This window comes from Vipera berus, assembly GCF_964194415.1.
Source record: "Vipera berus genome assembly, chromosome: 14".
NCBI lineage: Eukaryota > Metazoa > Chordata > Lepidosauria > Squamata > Viperidae > Vipera > Vipera berus.
In genome coordinates, this window is record NC_138217.1 from 2,709,355 (window position 1) to 2,733,173 (window position 23,819).

At 49.4% G+C, this 23,819-nt stretch overlaps 1 protein-coding gene across 2 annotated transcripts; it reads right to left on the reverse strand.

The window, feature by feature from the left end:
* On the reverse strand, nucleotides 1-23,819 carry CABP1 (calcium binding protein 1; the record flags this gene model as incomplete). 2 transcript variants are annotated; one of them, XM_081338870.1, is made up of 7 exons in its annotated part: nucleotides 23,658-23,819; nucleotides 10,489-10,665; nucleotides 8,103-8,133; nucleotides 6,273-6,416; nucleotides 3,096-3,205; nucleotides 2,255-2,402; nucleotides 1-26 (listed from the first exon to the last, which is right to left on the reverse strand). In XM_081338870.1, the coding sequence occupies exons 1-7, from the start codon at nucleotides 23,700-23,702 to the stop codon at nucleotides 1-3; spliced, it is 681 nt and encodes a 226-aa protein (XP_081194996.1). In that variant the 5' UTR covers nucleotides 23,703-23,819. The 2 variants fall into 2 exon arrangements, with proteins under 2 accessions (XP_081194996.1, XP_081194997.1); XM_081338871.1 differs by lacking the exon at nucleotides 10,489-10,665.

A 23,819-nucleotide genomic window follows, 5' to 3' on the forward strand; every position in this document is an offset into this window, starting at 1 on the left:
TCAGCGAGACATCATCCTGACGAACTCTGTAGAAAAGGGATGTAGGCAGTGAGACAGTGATGCACAGGGCCTTCTCCCACTGACCCAGTCTCCTTCTAGACCCGGGTTTTTCGTAGCTGCCAACGTTAAGATGTGTGGAGTCCAACTCCAAGAGTTTCCCAGCCAGCTTTGAAGTTTTAACATGGCCAACTTTGAAAAACACTAATTTAAATCTCATTGCCCATTCAGATTTACACAGTTTTCCAGAAACAGAGTGTTTCTGTAAAGGAATTTAGGGGAAGGCATGACAAAGACATCCAAGGAAGACCTGGAAAAGCAGTTATGTGCTCAGAGATAGAAGGAAGCAGGGAAAATAAACTCAAAATAGTTGACATTGACTTGGCTTAGTGTAAGAAGGGACAGACAGAAACCTGGGCAGGCCTTCAAGATGGATGCCAGACAGGCCAGGTCAAGAAACTGACTGGGGGGGTGGCGGGGAGAGGGGAAATCCTAGGAATTCATGCATTTATTGCATTGATTTGATTCTAGCTACCCAGCATAACTGCAAAATAATTAAAAAAAGAGATTATACCAATAAATGGATGCTTCTGTACTATTGTGGGATATGGGATTAAATAACATAATCTTGGAAGCCTGTTCAGCTATCTGGTTGTTTTTTCTTGTACTAACTTGAGCTTCTCCTGCTTCCTTGTGTCCATCCTAAACAGCCTTCCCCTTCCCTCCTCTGCCCTCCCCTTCCTTTCCCTCCCTCCCCTTTCCTTCCTTCCTTCCTTCCTTCCTTCCTTCCTTCCTTCCTTCCTTCCTTCCTTCCTTCCTTCCTTCCTTCTCCCTTTAATAGCTCTTTCATAACTTCCCCATGTTCAGTTCAGAATTTCTTCAATTTCTCAGCCCCAATTTCCTAACACTGAGAACAATTAACCAGTGGAACGGCTTGCTTCCAGAAGGTGGGGCTGCTCCAATACTGGAGGCTTTTAAGAAGACATTGGACAGCCACCTGCCTGAAATGGTCTAGGGCAGGGGTAGGCAACCTTGACTCTTTTATGACTCATGGACTTCAACTCCCAGAATTCCTGAGCCAACCGTGCTTGGTCTAGGGTCTCTTGCTTGAGCAGTGGGGGTAGACTAAAAGTCTCAACTCTGACATTCTGTATTCTGTATAATTGGAGATGGTGCTGGGGGATGGGAAATCTGCCTTTTTTTGCTTTCTAAATAAAAAGTCCATCTTAAATTTAAGAATTATATTATGTTCATGTTTAAGGATTCTAGGAGTTATTTCAGGGTGGGCTGGAAATGCTGCAAGTCACTGCATTAGCAGGTCAGAAGGCATCTTGAGAGCATTTCCACAGGGGGTTTTAGCAGCCCTTCTGATCCCCCCCCACATTGGGCAGGAAAGTCTATTTTATTTTTGCTTGGCTGCCCCAAACCAGAAATGGTAGAACATCCAGGTTTGTGTCTGGAGACCCATTTGAGTTGGGGGTGAGAAGAATCTGCCCCCCCCAGCACCTGGCTCTGAGTCTCCCGAACTCTTGGCTGCAATAGGTGCAAAAACCTCTTACAGCCAGGGCAGTTTCCTTTTTGTAACCTACTAAAGTCGGAGGTGAGGGGTGGGAGCTGACCCTTTCTGCTCTCCTTCAGAGGTGTGTTTGTGTGTGTGTGTGTGTGTGTGTGCAGATCATCCCTGCCATTTTCACAACAGCTGGCTGAGGTTAGTCATGAGAGGAATTGTGAGGTCCGTAGACTCATGCTGAGCCTTTATTAAGTGCCTCTTAAGAGTCTCTAAAGGGACGCGGTGGCTCAGTGGGTTAGGACGCTGAGCTTGTCGATCAGAAGGTCGGCAGTGTGGTGGGTCAAATCCCGAGTGCCGCGTAGCAGAGTGAGCGCCTGTTACTCGTCCCAGCTTCTGCCAACCTAGCAGTTTGAAAGCACATAAAAATGCAAGTAGAAAAATAGGGACCACGACGGTGGGAAGGTAACAGCGTTCCGTGCGCCTTTGGCGTCTAGGCATGCCAGCCATATGACCACGGAGACGTCCTCGGACAAGCGCTGGCTCTTTGGCTTTGAAACGGAGATGAGCACCCTAGAGTCAGAAATGACTAGCATGCATGGGCGGGAGAACCTTTACCTTTAAGAGTCTCTACATGCTGCAGTAAACAAGATACAGGGAAGAGACCCTTCCCCAAACAGCCACGTCTCCCAGCCAGCTCTGTGGCTGCTTCCCTCCCTGTGGCCAATGACAGGCCATCCCTCTGCTCACCTTCAAAGTCCACTCGCCCATCTCCGTTCAGATCAACATCCCGAATGATGTCCTCAATGTCTCGGTGTCCCACCTGCTGCCCGAGGAGCTTCTTCATAGCTTCTCGCAGTTCATTGGTGCTGATTTCTCCATCCCCGTTGGTGTCAAACTGCACAAAGCACACCAGGAGGAACCACAGAGTTGGTGGCTTCCCAAAGGCTTTCCGTGGACCTCTCAAAGCTGCACCTTGACCCAACCTAGCCCGTTGCGTGGCAACACTTTGGTTTTACATCTCAACGCGTTGAGAGTTTCCCTTGAAAGCCGTTGGCAAATAGCAGCATTAAATGCAATTAAATGCGAGTGTGAATTGCACTTGCAATTTACAAGAAGAATCAAGATGAAGCCATTCCCGGTGGAAAGATTAGGAAGGAATTCTCCTTATTTTCAGAGCCACAACTTTGGCAGGTTGCTAAGGAGGACTGCGTAGCTCTTCAGGTGTGGCCTCCAGAAAGTGTTTTGGCGTGTGCAGGAAAGTGAACCTGACACCTGTCTCCAGCAATTTCTATCAGCCCCCTGTTCTCAAGAGGTGCAGACAGGTGTGACTTGCATATTCCACGTGCCACAAAGCACTTTTGGAGATTCAGTCTGAAGCACACCTACTCCAACTAGGGAGGAAGCAGCGATGGAAAGGAGAACAGCAGCAGCAACATCATGTCCAACCATCAAGTAAGGGGGGAATAAACCACCAAGAGAATCGGGAAAGAGACTTTTGAGCCCCCCAAGAACCACACAAGCCTCCCTCTGGGAGGAAGGCAAAAAACAACAACGGGTGGAACGGGTGACAGCGCAACTGGTTTCTCACCTCCCTGAAGGCATCCCGCAGCTCCTTCACCCCGATCATGTCGGCCGTCTCTGCCAGCAGCTTGGGCCCCATCAGTTCCACAAAGTCGTCAAAGTCTACATGGCCGCCCACTGAGGATACAAGGAGGGAGAATGTGCAGAAGGCGGTTATAGCCAGCACCCCCATCCGAGCCCAGACTCCGATCACACCGTCTGGACGCCAGGGAATGAGCCCAGGGGGCCCCACACCTGGTTGAGAAGGCAGCATGCGCTGGGGGGGCTCCATGCAGCTGGGCCTGTGCCTAAAAGGGCACAGAAACAATTGACATCTCAAAAGGAGAAGATCCCCCATGCCAGCCAGGGATGCCACCCACCACCTTCCCCTCCTCCACTGTTTTGCAACTGCTGGAGGAGGCAATGTAGTCTGCAGGTATAGAAGAAAAATAAGTATTTTCAAATGCAAACTTCCTACTGTAATAAATTGTGTAAAGGCTTATTATGAGTTCACATCAGGATGTCACAGCACAAATGTGCACTTGAAATAAACTCATGAGCTGTAGACCTGAAATTGCAAGGTTCTGCTACTTCTCATGATTATATTTTCAGTCTGAATTTCCTAATTTAAATAGACTTGTCATCCTTTTTTCTGTCTGACACTGCACGCTTTTATGCAACCAACATTCTCGACACACCAGTTCAGTGGGATAAATCGAGGCTGATGTATGTTTACAGCTTGGCATGGAATAAAAGCAAGCAGCTCTGGATTCAGGCTGACTCCTGACTCAAAATATTCCCAGGATGGGGATATACAGCACATTTACGGCTGTTACAGACACGAGGGAGCCTGGCGTGGCCTTCCTTAACAAAGTGTGGAAAACATTTTTCTCCAGTGAGACTGGAAATAACCTCATAAATACTTGACAAACAGGCAGAACAATGTTTCTCAGCCTTGGCCACTTTAAGATGTGTGAACTTTAACGCCCAGAATTTCCCAGTCTCCCATGAATTCTGGGAGCTGAAGTCCAAAGTTGAGAAACACTTGAGTTAAAGTCTGTCTACAGCACTGGTTGCCTTTTTTTTAAATAGCTGATCGCGAAGGTGCTCAAGAAAAGATTGGACAACTCTTTGTCCAAGATGGTATGAAGAGTGCTGCCCTGAGCAGGGGTTGGACTAGAAGACCTCCAAGTTCCCTTCCACTCCTTCACTCCTATGCTTGGTATAAAATCAGCTGCTAACAGGGCAGAGCGCAGGGCTTGGTGACCGAGAGGGCGTAAGTGGCAAAGGCGATTGACTGGGGCAGGAGTAGATGGGCTCAGCGTTGATATTCAGGTTTATACATGCATACATGTGTACGCACGCACACATACACACACAGAGACATGCAGGCAAGCACAGCCACTGCCTGGGGACCACTGCAGCTCTTGGCACAGGATTCTTTTTTCCCCCTTATATTTCAAGATGGCAGCCTGACTGGACACACACACAAGGGTGTCATTTTCTTCTTTTTCATTACTTCCAAAGAGTTGCTTATTTCCCAAAACAAAATGATGCTTCGTCTTGAATGAGGCATCCGGTGGTTCAAGGCAACAGCAGGTCCCCTGATTAAGTCAGCCTCCAACTCTCTAGCTGCCTGGCTGCTGCTAATTCACCGCAAAATAATTGCTGTGGCCCTTCTCGGAGGAAAGGGCAAGACCAGAACCGAACGGTCTTGCCAGGCCAGCTGGAACTGATTTAAACCAACAGACGCTGGTTTCTGTTCCGCCAGCAAGGCCGGTCTCCAGCAGCGGGAACCCTGGAGGGAAGGGATGCAGCAAAGCGAGAAGGCGATTATGCATGCGGGAGTCACATCTCCATCTGGCCTTGCGGTGGGAACTGTGCTTGCGGGACAATCCTTCTGCTTGCCTTGCTTTGAGCGAGCGGGAGGATGCGCAAGCCACTGAACAGAGCCCTTCCCCGCCTTCATCCCCTTAGACTGCAAGGGGCTCCTCAGTCTGGCCCCCCTCAGGGTGTGGGCCAAGGAGAAGCCCCCCAGGTGAGGGGAGCCAGCCCCTCTCCAGGTCAGCTCTTCAAGGTCTTAAACCCATTTTTCTGCTTTCTCTACTCTAAAGCAGTGTTTCTCAGCGCTGAAGATGTGTGGACTTCAGTTCCCAGAATTCCCCATTCAGCATGCTTTAAGACCTGGGGACTTCAACTCCCAGAATGCTGAGTGGGGAATTCCAGGCGTTGAAGTCCACACCTTCCAGGGGACTGTGGTTGCAATAAAAAGATCAAGAGGAGTCTGGTAACATTTTTTCCTAACTTAGGAAAAACAGATAACAGATTTTATCAAAAGGAATAAGCTTGCTGTTGCTCTTTCTGTTGCACTACACTCTCCTTAAAATGTAGGATAAAGTAATAATAACAACAGATACTACACCATTACAGCATCCCAGGTTCTTGAGAACTATAGTGTGTGAAGGCCAACGCCAACTGAAGAACCAGCAGCTGTGACCTCACATTTTTATGTATATAATAATAATAATATGGTCCCAGAAATTGAACACAGAACTTGTGGCAGATCTACCAGTGCGGTAAAATGCAAACGATCCCTTCCCATGACTTCAAAATGATGCTTTGAGTGATGCCATCTAAAATTCACAGTCTGTGATTATAACTAAAAAGGAACTGGGTACTTTGGGGCTTCTGTGTACTGCAGGAATTGAATTGTTTTAATGTGCCTCACGCAAACCCGTTCAGCTCCTTAAGCCTGCATGCGAGTTTTGGAACGATATTCTGTTAACTCGGTTTTAGGTTGAGTGTACTGTGTGAACCAAGCCAGAGTCTCTTCCTATCCTTGCAGGAACAGCTGAGCTGGCCGAGGAAAGATCTGTGAAGGTGCACAACGAGGGACCCTTTGAGGCAGCCATAGAGTGGGATGGAGGACGGCAGACCCTCGGAAAGGAAACGTGGCCTCTTGTGGAGTAGCAGGCCGACCCTCCTCCATGTGATGGCTGAGCGTTCAGGTGTGCAGATCTCACCTGTGGCCATGCAGGGATCATGCCTGGTGCAAGGCTGGGGCTCTACTTGGGCAAGGAAGCAGGCAACGGGGGAGCAGGAGGACTGGGCCAGAGAGAGAACAGCATCAGGAGAGGCGGTGGCCGGGGGAGGGCCAGCACACACACACACCCCGGCAGCAGGCGGGTGGGTGGCTGCCACTCACAGTTCATGTTGATCTGCTGCGACAGCTCGATCAGCTCCATCTCGGTGGGCATGTAACCCATGGTCCGCATGCAGTTGCCCAGGTCACGGCAGTTGATGTAGCCGTCTCGGTCTCGGTCAAACTCTTTGAAGGCTTCTCGCAGCTCTGTGGGGGCAAATCCAGGTGAGGGAGGGGGGACAGGTCTTTTGCCCTCACCTCCTGCAAAGCCTGGCCCTGGAGGGTCTCTCCTCTAGGGCCTGGGAGGGGCCCTTTGCCTCCCATTGCTGGACGAAGCTCAGAGAGTGCCTGGGAAGCCAGCACGGCAACCTGCGTGTTCCTGCGGACCCCCTTCCAGCCATCTCTGAGATCTCACATCAGCTTGCAGTGAAGCCAAGACCCTCCCCCGGATCTCCCAAGGGGGAGCAATTCCCCAAAAGGACGAATTTGGTGCTTGGCAGCAGCCCAGGAGCATCATGCAGAGCAAGTGCAAAACCTTCCAATGGACTCTGCAAGGTGAACGGGGGTCCTGAAAAGAAGCGGGTAGGAAGGTGGGGAATTGGTGCTTTCTCCCCCAAGCAGTCCCAGGACTCTCAGCCTCGGAGCAAGACGCCCACCACGTGTCGTCCTCCTCCCCAGCAGGGTAAAGAAGCTCGCGATTTGGCTGTAGGCGCCTTTTGGGGAGCAGAGGAGGAGGGGCTGAGTGACAAACTCCCCCCACTCCTCAGATGTCTTTTCAGCGATTCCCAGCGGCCCCCAAAGAGCTACAGGCATGAATGTCTGTACGGATTCTCCATCATCCAGGTCATGGTGGTCCCAAAGATGCTTTTCCAAAAGGCAACAGGCCTTCCTGGTTTTTTGTTTTTTTTTGCTTCTCATCCATTTCTTCATTTCTAACTGGCCGGTGGAGGATGGAAGGATTTATATTCTTTGCAGTCGTCTGGTTCTTAGCACAATGAGGGTCTGTCATAACAAAACATTTTTCAAAGAAAAAGAAACCAAGGAAGTCCAGCTGTCTTTTGGGAAAAGCACCTCCGGGGTATGAAGCCACGTATGATTCCACTCCAAGCATCTCAGAGGATCGTGGTTTAAACCAGGGGTCCCCAACCCCCAGGCCGTGGGCCACTACCAGGCTGCAGCCAGTTTGGAACTGGGCCGTGCATGCGGCAGGCAGACACATGTGCAAAGGTCCACTTGTGAGAGCGGTGGGCACTCATGTTTGTGTGCGCGCCTGCCACTCGTACAGAACCATTCTCTCCCCCCCTCCCGCCCCCACCAGATCAGCAAGCCGGAAAGGTTGAGGGGGAGCGCTGGTTTAAACTAAGAACCTCTCCCCCAGTCCACGATCCTCATTCTGGCACCCCGGGCAGACGCTTCCCTGCTGCCGATTCAAATTCCCGCGTCCAAATCAATCTGCCACCCAGAGCTATTTCTCCAGTTTTCACACTTCTCAGAATGTACGTAAGAATGCAAGTTTTCACGCAAAGTATAATCTAATCTGTGTACATTCGTGGGTGGGAAACACAGAATGACCGCTTGCAAAGATAGACTGGTAGACAGATGAAAAGAGAGAGACAGAGAAGATGCATAAATGCATATGAATGTTCATGTTCGTTTGTTTTTTAAGTTGCCAGTTGCTGGAGAAGCGGGAAAGAACTAAAGACTGGAAAAATGAGAACTGGAGACTCCAACACGAATGGCTCCCCTTTCGCAGTCCTCTGAAACCAGGGGTCTCCACACTTGGCAACTTTAAGACTGGTGGCCGGGGGATTCTGGGAGTTGATCCACACGTCTTAAAGTGGCCAGATGTGGAGATCTCCGCTCTAAACAGTAGAAAAGAGGAAAACATCTCACCGTCAAGTTCTTCTGGACGCAGCTCTCTGTCCTGCAGGGGAAAAGTTAAAAGTTAAAGTTCCTGGCTCTTCCTCAGAGCATACACCGAAGCGAAGAGAAGGCACGAGGGCCACGGGGAAGTCATCAGGCCCAGCAGACAATCCGGCCAAGAGCGCTTTCAGCAAGATCCTTCTGTGGCTTGGCCATGTAATTCAGCTGGACCTGAAGAGAAAGCATCCCTGCCAAGGACAGAGGATGGCGGGGGTGGGAGAAGGGGTGGGGAGGGAGGGAGGGCCCCTTTCTTTGGGGGGGGGGTTGGACTGGAGGACCTCTGTTATTCTCTTCCATTACTCTTCTTTCTATGATCATGGGTAACCATCCCAAGAAGCCCAAAGAAAATTTGGAATGCTCTAGGCATTCCTTTTAGAGACCGAGTGCACAAACTGCAACCCAAAACCCACTTATTTATCGCTGGGTGCCAGGTGGGCGTGGCTGTGGTGGTCATGGCAGATTGGGTGGGTGTGGCCAAGGTGGGTGTGGTCACCTCAATGTTGCTTGTGGGGAGGGACACCTGTGGGGGGTGGGCAGGGTTGAGGGAGCTCCAGGAGGTCTCTGGCAGGTGGGGCGGTAGGCAGGAGACTCATCCTGCAGGGTGAGGCGAGGCAGGGCGGGGGTATCATTGTGATGGGGCAAGGCAAGGGCTGTGGCAACTGCTGCCTGACACCATCGGCCCCCGCACACAGAGGCCAGCGAGCGCATGGGGGCTGACGGTGTCCGTCAGTAGCCACAGCCTGCCGGCCCCTCGACAGGCGCACTCTGAGGCTCCGCAGCCCATCCCCCGCAGTTCAAAGAAGCCCCCTCTGAGATGGATGGTCGGCCGACAGCTGAGGAGGCGATGCAGTGGGTCATGCCCGGGAAAAGGAGAGCATGCGAGGCCAGGAGGGATGGGATGGGTGGGGGAGGGAAACCAGCCGTGCCGGGATGCATTCAGCCACGTGGGACCTCGGCGAATTATCAGGCGGCTGGTTGCAGAGGGACAGTTGCCACCTCCGGGGCATGGCGCGGGTGCCCACAGAGAGAGCTCTGAGTGCCGCCTCTGGCACCCGTGCCATAGGTTCGCCACCACTGCTCTAGGATCTCAGGGAGGGGCTTGGACTAGAAGACCTCCAGGGCCCCTCCCAGCCCTGTTCTTGTATGTTCTGTCTTCCTTCCACCCTGTTTCAGCTGCAGCCTCCCTCCTCCTGCTGTTTAGGGCAGCAAGAATGGCCCAGCCTTAGCCTGGAGGTACCTGTGTCTGGTGCCCAACATTAAGGGATACTGGAGGGGGGGAACGAAGGAGCTGTGAAGCATCCAAGATGGGCCTTGCGGTTCAGAGGTGGAGGATGGGGATGGAAGGAAGCTTGTCTGGAGCAGAAGAAAACTCTGTGGCTGCCATGAATGAAAGCAAGCTCAGGTGGAAATGCGCTGCTTAAGGGGGGGGGGAATATCTTGTTCCATAGGATGCTGCTGGCTGCCAGGCAGTCGGTCCTTCCCAGCCACCACCCCTCCCCCCTCCCAATCTCCTTGTCTGGCAAAGCCACGGCACTGCCCCCAAATGAAGGGCTGCTACTCCACCTACCATGCTTCTGCGCAGAGCCTGGGGTGGACTAGACTGTCAATCCCTTTCAGATGCCCCCTCCCAGTCCTCCCACCTTCTTTCCAGATGTCCTCACTTTCTTTTGCCAGGCTGGGGGTGGGGGGGGGGGTGAGCGGGAGGCTGCGAAGGAGAGAAGGCAGCTCCTTGCTTATGGGCAATCCCTGTGGGAGATCAGTTGCTGGTTTGGGGAAAGGCTGGTTTGGGGCAAGGATCCCTCAAGGATGCTGAGAGCAATAAGGCAACAACAGGAATAATCACCCAGAGAGCTGGAGCTGAACAGAGCAAGATGCCCTGGCAGAGCAGTTGAGAGGAGCACAAGGGGGATGTGTGTTTAAATATCTTTTAGGGCGCCCTGAGGAGAGCTCTGGGGAAGGATGATCCCCTAACAGGCATCCTGGTGCAACTGTGGGCTTGCAATGTTCCCTCTTGGCGGGGGGGGGGGGGGGGAGAGGCACACATAGGAGACGGCTGAAGTGTCAGCTGTTTCTCTCCTCTGCCATTCCATCAGCCCCTCGTGGCCCCTCCTCCCACATGAGGTCAGCGGAGCATCGCTTTTCATGCCCCCCCCCGCTGCAGTTCAGGTCTCCGTGTTGTATTCCTGCAACTAAGTGGGTGTTCAGGGCATGGGAATCTCCCGAGCACGGCAAGGGCCAGGCAGGGGAGGAGGAGAGGTCTCTGGGGTCTTGGAGCAGCCCCTTCCAGCCCTGGGCAGAGGTGATTCTGTGCCCTCTGGGGGCACCCTGTGCCAAGAGGGTGCTGTACCTTACATACCGGCTGCCTGTTCACCGCGAATCCCTTCCTCAGGAAGATGCAGGCTGGCCCCAACAGGTTGTGCATCACTGCGCAGTTCTGGGCCAGCACCATGAGGGAGCCCTGGCACTCGCCGGCCGACAGCCCCTCCTCACTCAGCTGGACCGCCTTATAGCAGGCCTTCTCCTCCTGGTGGATCTTCTTGGCCAGTCCAACAGCAAGCAAACAACACAACAGAGGAAGTTACCTCTCTGCGCCTCTCTGCGGCTCATGTGGGCACCCTGAGAATCACCCCTGCCTCTGAGGAACCCCCCCACACCCACCCCACAATCTCATTCTCAGCTGAAGTTGGTTTCAGAGGACCGGCTGTGAGATTCTAGGAGACAAGCTCTGCCTTCAGCCACGACTTTCAGGCACAGAATGTTCTACCTCCTAGAAATTTCATAACTATCATGTTTTCCCGAAAATAAGACCTACACTGGTTTTTGGGGGTGGGCCTAATATAAGCCTTACCCCCAAAATAAGCCCTAGTTAGGACCCCACCCACTCCATCCCACCTCGCTGCCACAATGGGGCAGGAGAGCACAGCCCCAGGAGGTGTCACAAAAAATATAAGACATCCCTCGAAAATCAGACCTAATGCCACTTTTGGAGGCAAAAATAATATAAGACCGGGTCTTATTTTCAGGGAAAAACGATAGCTGTCATTCCACAATCTTTCCCGTCCCCCTGCAGTTTGGCCTCACTGTGAGCAGACAAAACACAAGTTCACTTCGAAGAGGAGGTGCAAGTTTACGTGACCGTGTAAACCGCTTAGATGACTCTGTAAACCACTTAGCCAGTGCTGTAAAGCACTATGAAGCGGTATATAAGTCTAAGTGCTATTCGTATTGCAAGTCAAGCAGCCCCCTCCACTGCCTGGACTTTACTTTTGTGATGGCATCAAAAGCCCACACAGTCCTTCCAACAGACAACAGACGCAGCGTGGAAGAAGGGCTGCTAGATCCACTTTGGTCCCAAGCAAGAAGGCTTGGAGAAGCCAGGACATTCCAGCAAGAAGGCAACTGGCAACTGCTTGGTCCCGACGAATTGCTATCCGCAAGGACAGGACCCCACAAACCAGCTTGTCTCAACCCCAATAACGATTGAGGTGGGATATAAATAAGAGTGTTCACATCTCCAGATGTCTGGGGCCCAGCAGCCTCCCAGCAAGCCAGATGTGGAGGGGTAATGGATTGTGTGGATGACCTTGGGAGACGAGGGGAAGAGATGCTGCCTAAGAAACAATCAGAGAAGAGAGGGAGAAGCCCCCAGCTGCTCAATGGCCAGAGGGAAGAAACCTAGGAAGGACCTGCCTTAATTGATCAAGGATTTAAAAGGGGTGGCAGGAAGGTTGTACCTGTAAGATTCTTTTAATTCAATCTTACAATAAAGTAGATTTATCTCATCTCCTGTCTGGTTCACGTGGCATGGCTGACATGAGGGGGATCCCCTTCCCAAGAGTGTAAACTGCTATTTTTAAGACCAAGACAGTAGCAAAAATAATAAAGGAGGGATAAAAAAAATCTAAAAATGTGAATAAAAGATCCTTCAGAGAAGGTGAAGCTGCGGTCCCTCTAGCAGACGCTCACCTTTAGGGCAAGGCTTGCTGTCGGTGTTCAGGGATGGTTCCGGGTAACAGTCCTCCTTCTCTGCCTCAGACAGCATTGGCTAAAATCTCCCGTGAGGTTTTTGAGGAAGGAGGCAGCCATAGTTGCTTGCCTCTTTATTAGGGCTTCCTTTAGAGCAGTGTTTTTCAACCATAGCTGCTTTAAGAGGTGTGGACTTCAACTCCCAGAATTCCCCCAGCAGCATGGCTGGCTGGGGCATTCTGGGAGTTGAAGTCCACACATTTTAAAGTGGTCACAGTTGAGAAACACTGCTCTAGAGCAGAGGTCTCCAATCTTTCTTGGTTGGTGGCCCGGAGGGAAAGGGATGGGGAAGCATTTTATGCACACGCGTGTGTGCACACACAAATGGGGCTGCGAGCATGTGCGACGCAAATGGGCTGGTGCTAGCAGCCGCGTGACACTCACCAGCGGTGCCCCATTTTTGGCTTGTGGCGTCCCGTTTTCACCGTGAGGTGCTGTTTTTGCCACACGGTGCTTTATTTTTGCCGCGCAGCATGTGCGATGCCCCATTTGCATAGCACCGGTGCTAGCGTGAGTGGGTGTGAATGTGTGCAGTGGCCAGCCTGTCCTGCGGCCCACAGGTTGGCAACCCCTGCTCTTGAGCAGGGGTAGGCAACCTTGGCTCTTTTATGACTCATGGACTTCAACTCCCAGAATTCCTGAGCCAGCCATGCTGAGGGGAAAGGGAGAAGTTTCCAAGCCGAGCCAGGCTGGCTCAGGAATTCTGGGAGTTGAAGTCCACGAGTCATAAAAGAGCCAAGGTTGCCTACCTCTGCTCTAGAGCCTGCCCCCTCTCTGCAAACAGGGGGAGACTGCCCGTTTGATTCTCATCAGAAAAGCCTTCAAGGGCCCCAGGCTGTCATCCCTGCTGGGGGAAAGACAGGGTGTCATGATAGAGGTCAGTCCTTGCCTTGTTTTTGCAGACTGAACCCCTGTGGGGACAGACTTCTGCACCAAGCCAAAATCTGTAAACTGTTTTTGGGTCTGCTCCCTCCCCACTTCCACAAAAGCCCTCCCTGAATCTGCTCTCCGACCCACCTACTGAGTTCTTTCATTAGGGCTGCACTCCGTGCATGCACAGAAAGCCTTGCATAGATTGACCAACCATTCAGAAACCCTCAAATTTCTGCTGTGGAGGTTTTATTTCAAGGCGAGCGGCTTGTGCAAAGGAGAAACGGGAGTCCTGTCCCTCTGAGAATTCCCGTGGTTTCCTTTGCAACAAGGGAGCCTTGCATTCTATGTATAGAGCTGACCACAGGTGCCAATGTGTGTCGGTCTTGTGCATGACACGGAGGGAAACAGAAGTAAACTCAGCAGCAGCACTAGCCAGCTTTGACCTGGTACAGCTCCACGGGAGTCAGCTGCAGCCTGGGCTTTAACCCACTGGATGCCCCACAGCTCCTATCTGACTTCCTCTCTGGGGGCGAGACCCATTCCCACTGCCCCCCCCCTGGGGTCCAGCTGGAATCCTGTCTGAGAGCTTCCAGGCCCAACGGAGACTCAGTGGCTCACCTTATATAGCCATGCGCCTCCCCCCACCCCAGTTCTGGCGGAAACGCTGCTTCCTGACATTCCCATGCAGCTATAAAAAGCAGCGGTGCACAAAAGGACCTCTGCATTTGATGCAATAAATATTCACAATCCGATTGCTGATTTCATGAGAAGCCGAGAGTGTTTTGTTCCTCAAAGTTCCTCCGGCCCCATTTGAGAGCTGCTGCGAAGATGCTGCCACCCCATCACGCCGCTCGGCGGAATGCTTTCTGGCAGGGCTGAGAATATGGATGCAAGGAGTGCCTGCACCACCATGAGGAATGGCCACGGAGGTTTATGGCAGGACTCACACCCTGCCTGCTGTGGCTGCCTTCTTAGCAGTTTGGCATGCAGCCTGAATGGACCCGCTTCGGTCAGATACTGCTGGCACTGGGGGAGGGGCCAGGAGCAGCATCACAACCAAGACGCCCCCATGAAATAAGGTGGGCATCCTTTGGAGGAGGAGGAAAGCCTGGACCGAGAAGGTCTCAATACTAGGGAGGGGCTACTTGGGTCAGAGGGCAGATAGCGGCTACGTGGTCACAGGAAGGGGCAGCGAGGAGCATGGCTGGCCGGGGGATTCAAGGAAGTGAAGCCCACAAGTCTTAAAGCTGCCAAGTTTGGAGAACCCTGCTCTAAGCTGGGGACTTCAACTCGAGAGAAGCTTTTTCTAAGGACCCACAGCAGCATCGTCTTGTCCCCACTTCTGCCGATGGGAAAGCAGGGAGGGCGGGACATAGCCCCGAAATCACCATCCACTCCCATTTGAGGTCACCTACTGTTTTCTCAGCCTCCCCACCACCAACCACCAAAAAATAATCTGTCACTGGGTTGTAGACGTGGCGCTGAGGACAATACATTCACCAGTTCTGGTGGTCACAATACAAAAAGATTGCAGAGAAACCAGAAATAGAGCAACAAAGATGGTGAGGGGCTTGGGAAATGAACCTTACGGAGGATGGGTAAAGGAATACAGTATAACAGAGTTGGAAGGGACCCTGGAGGTCATCCAGTTCGACCCCCTGCTCAAGCAGGAAACTATGCCATTCCAGACAAACGGTTGTCCAATCTCTTCTTAAAAACCTCCAGTGTTGGAGCACCCACAGTTGGGTGAGTTTAGCCTCTAGAAAAGTAGGCCAAGGGGTGACGGGTTAGCTATCTTTCAAGACATGAAGGGACATCACAGAGAAGAGAGGGTGGATTTATTCTGGAGAGGGTGAAGGCATAGGACAAGAGCCAATGGATGGAGGAAGATCCATACTTGGAATAAAGAGGAACTTTCTAGCTGGGAGAGCTCTGGAGCAGTGGAAGAGCCAGTCTCCTAGAGTTATGGAGGCTTCATCACTGGAGGCTTTCAAATACAGACTGGACAGCCATTTCTCTGGAGTAGTTTAAGGCTTTCTGCCCAAGGCAGGGGTGAAACTGCAAGACTGCCAGGGTCCCCTTCAAACCCTCAATGTTCTACGGTCCTATCATTTGGTCCGTTGAATTCACTCTGAACTCACAGGTGGGTCATCTGGATCTTGTTATAGCTCTCATAACATTAGAGAGCCAGTATGGTGTAGTGGTTGAGGCAGCAGTCTGGAGACTGGGAGATGGTGAGTTCTAGTCCCACTCTGGGCATGAAGTCAGTTGGGTGACCTTGGGCCGGTCGCTCTCTCTCAGCCCTAGAAAGCAGGCAGTGAAAACCACTTCTGAAAATTTGCTAAGAAACATGTAGGAACTACTATACTGTAATCCAGGCAATCACCAGGAGCCAAAACTGACTACACACACAAACACACAAACAAACACACACACAAACACACACATCAATCAGTGTGCCTTTTTCCCTTTTTTCCCATTCAACGCTCTGCTGGTCTCCTCCGTAAAGCCAAAGCACCAGGAGCTTCTCTGGCCAAGCAAGATTTCCAAAACTGCAGTGGGACAGATGCTGCCCAGGGGTTGGGCATTTTGAAGACCTGGCTGCCATCAAACAGGGCTAACCTCTCGTGAACAGGGCCCCCATGAGACCTAGCTCCCTGATCAGTGTGCCAAAATGAGGCACATGGCTGTATGTTTGCACAGACGTCCTGGGTGGGGGGGCGTCCTCTTGGGGGGGATGCGGAGGAAGAGACAATTAGAGTTTATGTGAGGTTTAGAGTCCTAAATTATATTTATCCTCTTTTGGAACATAATCTCTCAAGCTAATTCTTTCTGAAACTTTATCTTGGGTGGCTCAGAAGGCGGGCAGAGAAATCGAAAGCCCTGCAATTGAGCTGCAGCCCCAGCCAATAAACCTAGTTAAGGTGCTGCATCAGCAGAGATGAAGGTTACAATGTACCAGAATACGTACAGGACAGATACTTCAGCCTCCTTCAAAGGGTGCCTGTCTGGGCACTGGAGCCAACCCTTCCCATCATCTCTCTTGATCCGAGATTCACCTGGAGTGAAGAATGAGGACTCTGTGGCTGGAGGTCCTTCTGGCTGATGCTCTGGCCCATCTGCCCAGCTGGGGATGGGCCAGAGCATCGCCCAAAACGACCTCCAGCCACCCCACGCTGCCTCCATCCCCCACCATAGAGACCTCATTGTTGGGATCATAGAGACCTCATCTAAGTCCTTCTCCTGAAGGCACATTGGGCCACTGGTAGGAACATTATCTCCTCCACCCTTCTAGGAAGCACTGCTGGGAGGTGTCCCTTCCCACACTGTGTTGACATCCACCCTCGGAGACACTTTCTCTTATGATGGTGCCTGTTAGGCATATGGTGTTAGCCTACAATGTTGGGTTGAAAATATATTAACCATAATGCTATGTCTTTAAGTTGTTAATTGGCCAATGGGTGTGTAAGTGTTCTCATGGCCATAAGAGGAAGCTAGGAACGTAGCTTCTCTCTCTCTCTCTGAATTCACTGATCTCTACTATTACTGTTTTTGCTCTGCTGTTGGTTTACTACTGTTGTAAACCTGAACTGTGTATTGACCTCTGGACCGGTAAGAAGACTTTGTAGTTTGGATTACTCCTTGGACTGTTGCTATTGTGTATGACTTGGACTGTTTATTTTTGACTGTGCATTTTTGTTTTTACACCACCTCAAAGTAAAATACTTTTTGCTTTTAGAACTCAGTGTATTTCTGTGTGTGATTTTTACTGCTCTCAGTGCCCTTCCTTGTCTGTGCAACTCTTTGGTAGCACAAGGAGACCTCTGCACAATAAATTCCATAACACTGGTTATGGGCCCAGGCCTGTACTGAGAGTAAGTACACACAATATTCCTAGCTGAGTTTGTATTTGGTGTAAAATGGCACAGGAACTGTTGTCAGGCATCTCCTGGATAACCCGGTTGGATGGGACAAACTATGTTTCCTGGTCCACAAAATGCTGCTTGCTTTTGCGCAAGGAAGGACTATGGGCTGTTGTAAATAACCCACCAGATACTACTGCTTGGGATCCAGATGACGAAGAGGATGCAAAGAAGTTAGACAACTTTAAACGTAGCAACGAGAAAGCTCTTTGCATTATTGGACTAACACTGAATGACCAGCAGCTTGTCCATATTCGTGGTGAGGAGTCTGCTGCTAGGTGTTGGGATGTTTTGCGAAGGCTTTATGTTCGTGACAGTGTGGGTGCACATATACACCTTACACGTAAGCTGTTTAGGGCTCGTCTGCAGAAGAATGGAGATATGCTGACCCATTTAAATTACATGAAGGCAACTTTTCAAGAGCTTCATGAAAAGGAGCTGATTTTTTCAGAGTTGCATCAGGTCTACATTATTCTGTCATCTTTGGATGAGAGTTATGATGGGTATGTTTCTTCTTTGGAAGTCCTGACCAGAGAGGAACTGACATTGACTAACATTACTGGGAGACTGCTGGAAGAGTCCAGAAGGAGGCGTGACAGAGACCAGCTGAGAGAGACACAGCCACGAGAGAAGCAGCAATTCACCACTGCTTACAACGTCAAGAAATGTTTTTCTTGTGGGGCTAGAGGGCATATAGCCAAATTCTGTAGAAAGGGAAGAAAACAGAATGTAAATAGCAGTGGGAAGGCTAAGAAGGGCATTGGTTTGGCTATTTCTGGTGAACCAACATCCAGAAACAATGAATTGTGGGTTGTTGATAGTGGGGCTTCACAATGCATTACTAAAGAGAAAAAGAGGTTTATTACTATGAAAAACAGCAACCAATATGTTTCACTAGCAAACGGTTGGAGGATGAAGGCCTCTGGTGAAGGTAATTCCTATTGTCCATGCATTGATGAACAGTTACCTATGTTATATATACCTAAACTAAGATTCAACTTGTTATCTGTAAGGGAATTGGTTAAGGTTGGGTTTGTGGTAACATTCAGAGGGGAGCAATGCACTATTGAGAGGAATGGAACCTGTGTAACTGCTAATTTGAAAAATGGTTTATTCGTTCTCACAAGTAACCAGGTTAGTACAGTTAAAGCTAACTCAATATGTGAGAATAAGAAGTCACATGATGAATGTATACATTTATTGCATAGGCGGTTAGGGCATGTAAACTTTAACTCACTACGTAAAACAGTGGAATTAGTAGAGGGAGTTAAACTGAAGCCATGTAGTAAGTATTTGAATTGCAATGCCTGTAATCAGGAAAAGAGCAAGGCAACTCCTGCAAACAGGATAAACGGCTTCAAAACAACTGTACCTTTGGAAGTTGTGTTTGCTGATTTAATTGGACCCATGAAACCAAGTTTAGGAGGGTCATGTTATGTTTTAAGTATATTGGACCACTACTCTAGATATGGTTTTTGTTATCTGCTTAAGTCAAAGGCAGATACTTTCCAACAATTTGCAAACTGGCTGAGGTTTGTGGAGAGAAAAACAAAGAGAAAGGTACAGTGCATAATTACTGATAATGGTACTGAATTTACAAATAAGCGTTTTGTAGATATGCTAGAATCAGCTGGCATTGAGCATAAATGTTCAGCCCCTTATAGGCCTCAACATAATGCATTTGTTGAGAGACGTGGGCAAACGTTACAAGCCATGATTAGAACCATGTTAAGAGATTCTGGCTTAACAGATAGACTGTGGGGGGAGGCAGCAAAATGTGCAAACCATGTTCTGAATTTAGTTGTTAATACTTCTACTGGTAAAATACCATATACAATATGGCATGGTAGAAGACCAAACCTTGATTACCTGCACACATTTGGCACCCCAGCTTGGGTCCACATTCCTGCACAACTCAGGAGTAAAGGCCAACATAGGGCTAGGCAATTATACTTCGTAGGTTACGAAGCTAACCATAGATCCTATCGTTTCTGGGAACGAGGCACAACTAATGTATATAACAGTGCTAGTGCAAGATTCCTTGAGCACGTTGGTTGGGATAGGTTAGAGCAAGAAGCTGTTAATACTGATCCTCTAGTGTTTGAGGACTCCTCTGATAACGTAACTAGTAATGATAATACATCTCCTGTAAATATAAAAGATGAAGAGGAGATAGGGGAGATAATAGAGGAATCAGAGGAAGGAAAGGAGTCTGAAATTCAAAGCCCTGTAATTCCTTGGCGTTCAATGCGTATCAGACATCCACCTGATCGCTATGAAGCTAGTATAGTATGTCAAGTTAGTGTAGAGCCATCTAACTATGATGAGATCAGGATGTATCCTGAAAAAGAACAAGCATCATGGAAAGCTGCAATGAACAGGGAGTTGAAGTCTTTGCAGAATCTTAAGGTTTATGTGAAAGCAAAACTGCCACCTGGTGAGCAAGCTATAGGTTGTAAATGGATATATAAAATAAAGAAGGGTGTAGATGGAACTATAACCCATAAGGCACGTTTGGTTGCACAAGGTTTTGCCCAAACTACTGAGGATTATGACGAAGTGTTTGCACCCAGTCTAAGGGCAACTACTTTAAGAGCAGCTTTAGTATGGGCGGCTAAAAACCAATATATGGTTAACCATGTAGATGTTGAAACTGCATATCTACATGCTCCATTGCAACATACTATTTATTTAAGAATACCACCAGGATTGACCAGTGATAGAGACCATGATTGTTGGGAATTAAAGAAAAGCCTCTATGGATTGAAACAATCAGGCTATGAGTGGAACAAATGTATAGTTAATGAGTTAAGTGCATTAGGTTTTGTAGCCAGTAATGCTGATCCTTGTTTGTTTAGAAGAGAACACAACGGAGCATTATCTTTTCTCTTATTATTCACAGATGATATTGCAATAATAACAAAAACTGAGTTAGAAGCACAAACTATCATTTCAAGATTGCAAAATAAATTCACAATTAGAAATCTTGGAGAAATTAGCCACTATTTGGGGTTAGATATTGTGAAAACAAATAGGGGTTTTAAGGTGTCACAAGCCAGTAAAATATCTCAGTTATTAAAGAGATACAATATGGAAATGTGTAAACCAGCTAAAACTCCGATGGCTATGGATTTTAAGGACACTAATGTTGAGAGTCCTGTATTTGATAAGACTATGTACCAATCTTTGATAGGAAGTCTTATGTATCTGAGTAATTGGACTAGACCTGATATTTCTTACTGTGTAAATCAATTAGCTAGGTACAACAATAATCCAACTGTTAGACACTGGCAATCAGCTAAACGAGTATTAAGGTATTTGAAGCAGACTATTCACTACTCGTTATATCTAGAGCCAAATCGTGAGTTAATCCTTACTGCATATGCAGATGCGAGTTTTGCCTCTGATACAAACAGTCGTAAATCTACCTCAGGGTTGGCTGTAATGTTGGGTGATTCTTTGATTGGATGGAAGTCTATTAGACAAAAACACATAAGCTTATCTACAATGGAGGCTGAATTTTCATGTCTATCAGTGTTATGTACAGAACTGCTAGTGTACAAACAATTATTGTTAGATATGGGTTTAAATGTAAAGGATCCATTTATTGTGTATGAGGACAATCAAGCTGCGATAAAGATGGCTAATAGTGCTGCAGTAAGAACAAGATCTAAACATACTGATCTTCGTTATTTAAATGTCAGACAATGTGTCAAAGATAAATTAATACAGTTAGAGTATTGTCCATCTGATGTAAATATTGCAGACCATTTTACGAAGGTACAAAGTGCTGTGAAACACAATGCTAATTGTGAAAGAATGTGCATAAGATTGTAAGAGTTATATATTATTCTACCCAAAGGGGAGAATGTTAGGCATATGGTGTTAGCCTACAATGTTGGGTTGAAAATATATTAACCATAATGCTATGTCTTTAAGTTGTTAATTGGCCAATGGGTGTGTAAGTGTTCTCATGGCCATAAGAGGAAGCTAGGAACGTAGCTTCTCTCTCTCTCTCTGAATTCACTGATCTCTACTATTACTGTTTTTGCTCTGCTGTTGGTTTACTACTGTTGTAAACCTGAACTGTGTATTGACCTCTGGACCGGTAAGAAGACTTTGTAGTTTGGATTACTCCTTGGACTGTTGCTATTGTGTATGACTTGGACTGTTTATTTTTGACTGTGCATTTTTGTTTTTACACCACCTCAAAGTAAAATACTTTTTGCTTTTAGAACTCAGTGTATTTCTGTGTGTGATTTTTACTGCTCTCAGTGCCCTTCCTTGTCTGTGCAACTCTTTGGTAGCACAAGGAGACCTCTGCACAATAAATTCCATAACAGTGCCCTTGGTTGGTCACGATGGAGAACCCAACTCAATATCAAAATCATCTTAGCATTTCTGTCTCACACACAGATACAAACACCCACAGCTGCATGGGCACAGATACTTAGAGCAATATTCTGCCTGAGGGCCTGTATACATAATAACCAGTGGTTTCAGATTCTCAGCTTCTGCTAGTTCAGAAAGTAGAACCTCAAAAGATACTGGAAAGGGGCAGAAGTGAGGCTCTGATCAGCCTGTCCACAGTGGGAAACGCCCCATAAGTGAATGTGTTGGGGTGCCCAGGAGCATTGGTCAACACACACAACACACACACACACACACACACTCATTAGCACCACATACATTTGTGCCTGTACTTGCATTAACCTGTTACTTTCCTCTAGAACTCTTGCTTGTAAAGTCATACCTTGCCAGCCTTCCCCAGTTCAAGCCCCAGTTCCTCGCCAGGCCCAAGGAGGCCCCTTTCTCTGCCCACCTTTGAGAGCCCCCAGGTAAGGCAAGAACAAGGGATTATTTCCCCTTGCAGGGGACAGCCCAATTCCGGGTTCCACGGAAAGATATCAGAACAAGAAATTTCTAGGAAAGCTCTGATGACTCATCATCATTAACCAATTATCTTTAGCTTTGGACTGGATAGTTTTCTTTTTCTTGATGCTCGTCGCATAGATTGATGTTCACCAATGTAGGGCAAGAAAAAGCAACTTGGAAAGCTGTTTGCCTGCACAACAGCCTAGATTTTTTTTTTTAAAAAAAGAAAAGTGCCCAAGCAAAAAATTTAATCCACAGGGACTAGGGACCCCCAAGCCTGTGGCCAAAAAGTTGAGATGTTGGTTTAGGAAAGAGCAACGGAAGCTGAGTGGACAGAAGTTCAGTCACGTTGTTCTGACTGCCATCTTGGCTTTTTAATCACTCTGGGGCACGGGTAGGCAACCTTGGCTCTTTTATGAGTCGTGGACTTCAACTCCCAGAATTCCTGAGCCAGCCATGCTGAGGGGAAAGGGAGAGGCTTCCAAGCTGAGCCGTGCTGGCTGAGGAATTCTGGGAGTTGAAGTCCATGAGTCATGAAGGGGCCATAGTTCCCCCATGCTGGCTGAGGAATTCTGGGAGTTGAAGTCCACTGGTCATAAAAGAGCCAAGGTTGCCTACCCCTGCTCTGGGGAGTTGAACCAAGGCCCTTCATCTGCTGAAACACAGACTGAACAGGCCCTCTTGTTTCAGAAATTACCTCCATTCAAAGCTTTGACCCTTTTCAGAAAAAAGGGCCTTTGGTGAAAACCAGCAGACATTGTAGCGTTCTTCTACATTGCTGAGTTTCTTGGTTAAACTCCTCTGTAGCTAAAATGATTTCTTGCAAAGGAAAACTGAAGCAAGTATCAAGCTTCATAAAGCAGCTGAAGGTACAAGTTCCCACGTGCCACCTTGGCTGGGAATTCTGGAACTGCCATCCTAAAGGATCACTGAATGCCGAGCTAGCAAAAACTTCAGGAAAGCCACAAGCCCCTTTTATAAATCTGCAAGGTAAGACCGGTTGGTTCACGCAAACAGTTTGGAAACAGTTTGGAGCATGAATCTACCAAGAAAGTTCCATGGAACACTGAGCAAAAATATTGATCTCCTGTGGAAAATTCTCCCTCAGCCGACTTTTGAAGATGTTTATACACACACACACACTCTCGCACAAACTGTCTCACCTGGAACTCGCCAGAAAGGGGGGGGGGGTCAGGGACGAAGGAAAGGGGAGTTCCTTCAGGTACTTTCTTCTTTTCCCCTCTTTACATCACTTTCCACACACATAAACTACTAGCAGTGGATTGTGAGAAAACAAACGCACATCTGGGGGGGGGCACTAAATAGCGATGCGATTGTGTGCCCAAAGCCTGGCACGGCGGCCTTAGTATTGTTCCCAACTGCGCCTGGCGCTAGAGGAGCTACACACCCCTGCAAAAGTCCTGCTTACGGCCCTGGGAGGTGGCTTCAGCCGTCGGTGTTGCAGAAACCATGGCCGGCGTGTTTAGAAGGGAGAGGGCGACCCCCGACGCCCTCCTTAGCAGCCGCCTGCCCACTCGCGGCGGCCCCGCGAGACCCGCAATTCCAGCTGAGCTAATCGGAACGGGCATCCGCTACCCACCGACACCCTCCTCCCCCCTCCCACCAGTTGCAAACGCTCACACAGAGCGCGACCACCTGCCCCGGGATACGAGTCTGCGTGGCCGGAGCCTTCCCGCCTGCGACCCCCCCCCCACCACCGCCCGGCGCAAGAGGCTCCTCTGGCCGCTGCCCGAGATCCACGTGCGCCCCCCCCCCCGCGCGGCGGCTGGGCTCTGGGGAAGGGTCCGCGCCGCACCGGGGCACCTACCTTCCGCGAGAGGCTTCTCAGCGGAGACTTCACGCAGTTGCCCATCCCGCAGGCTGCCTTCCCGGCTCAGGAAGGACAGCCGACAGCCGAGCCCATCGGAGCAGAGGGCGCCCCCCCCGGTTACCCCCGAGCCCTCTGGCTGCCGCGGGCGGGGCCTCTCCC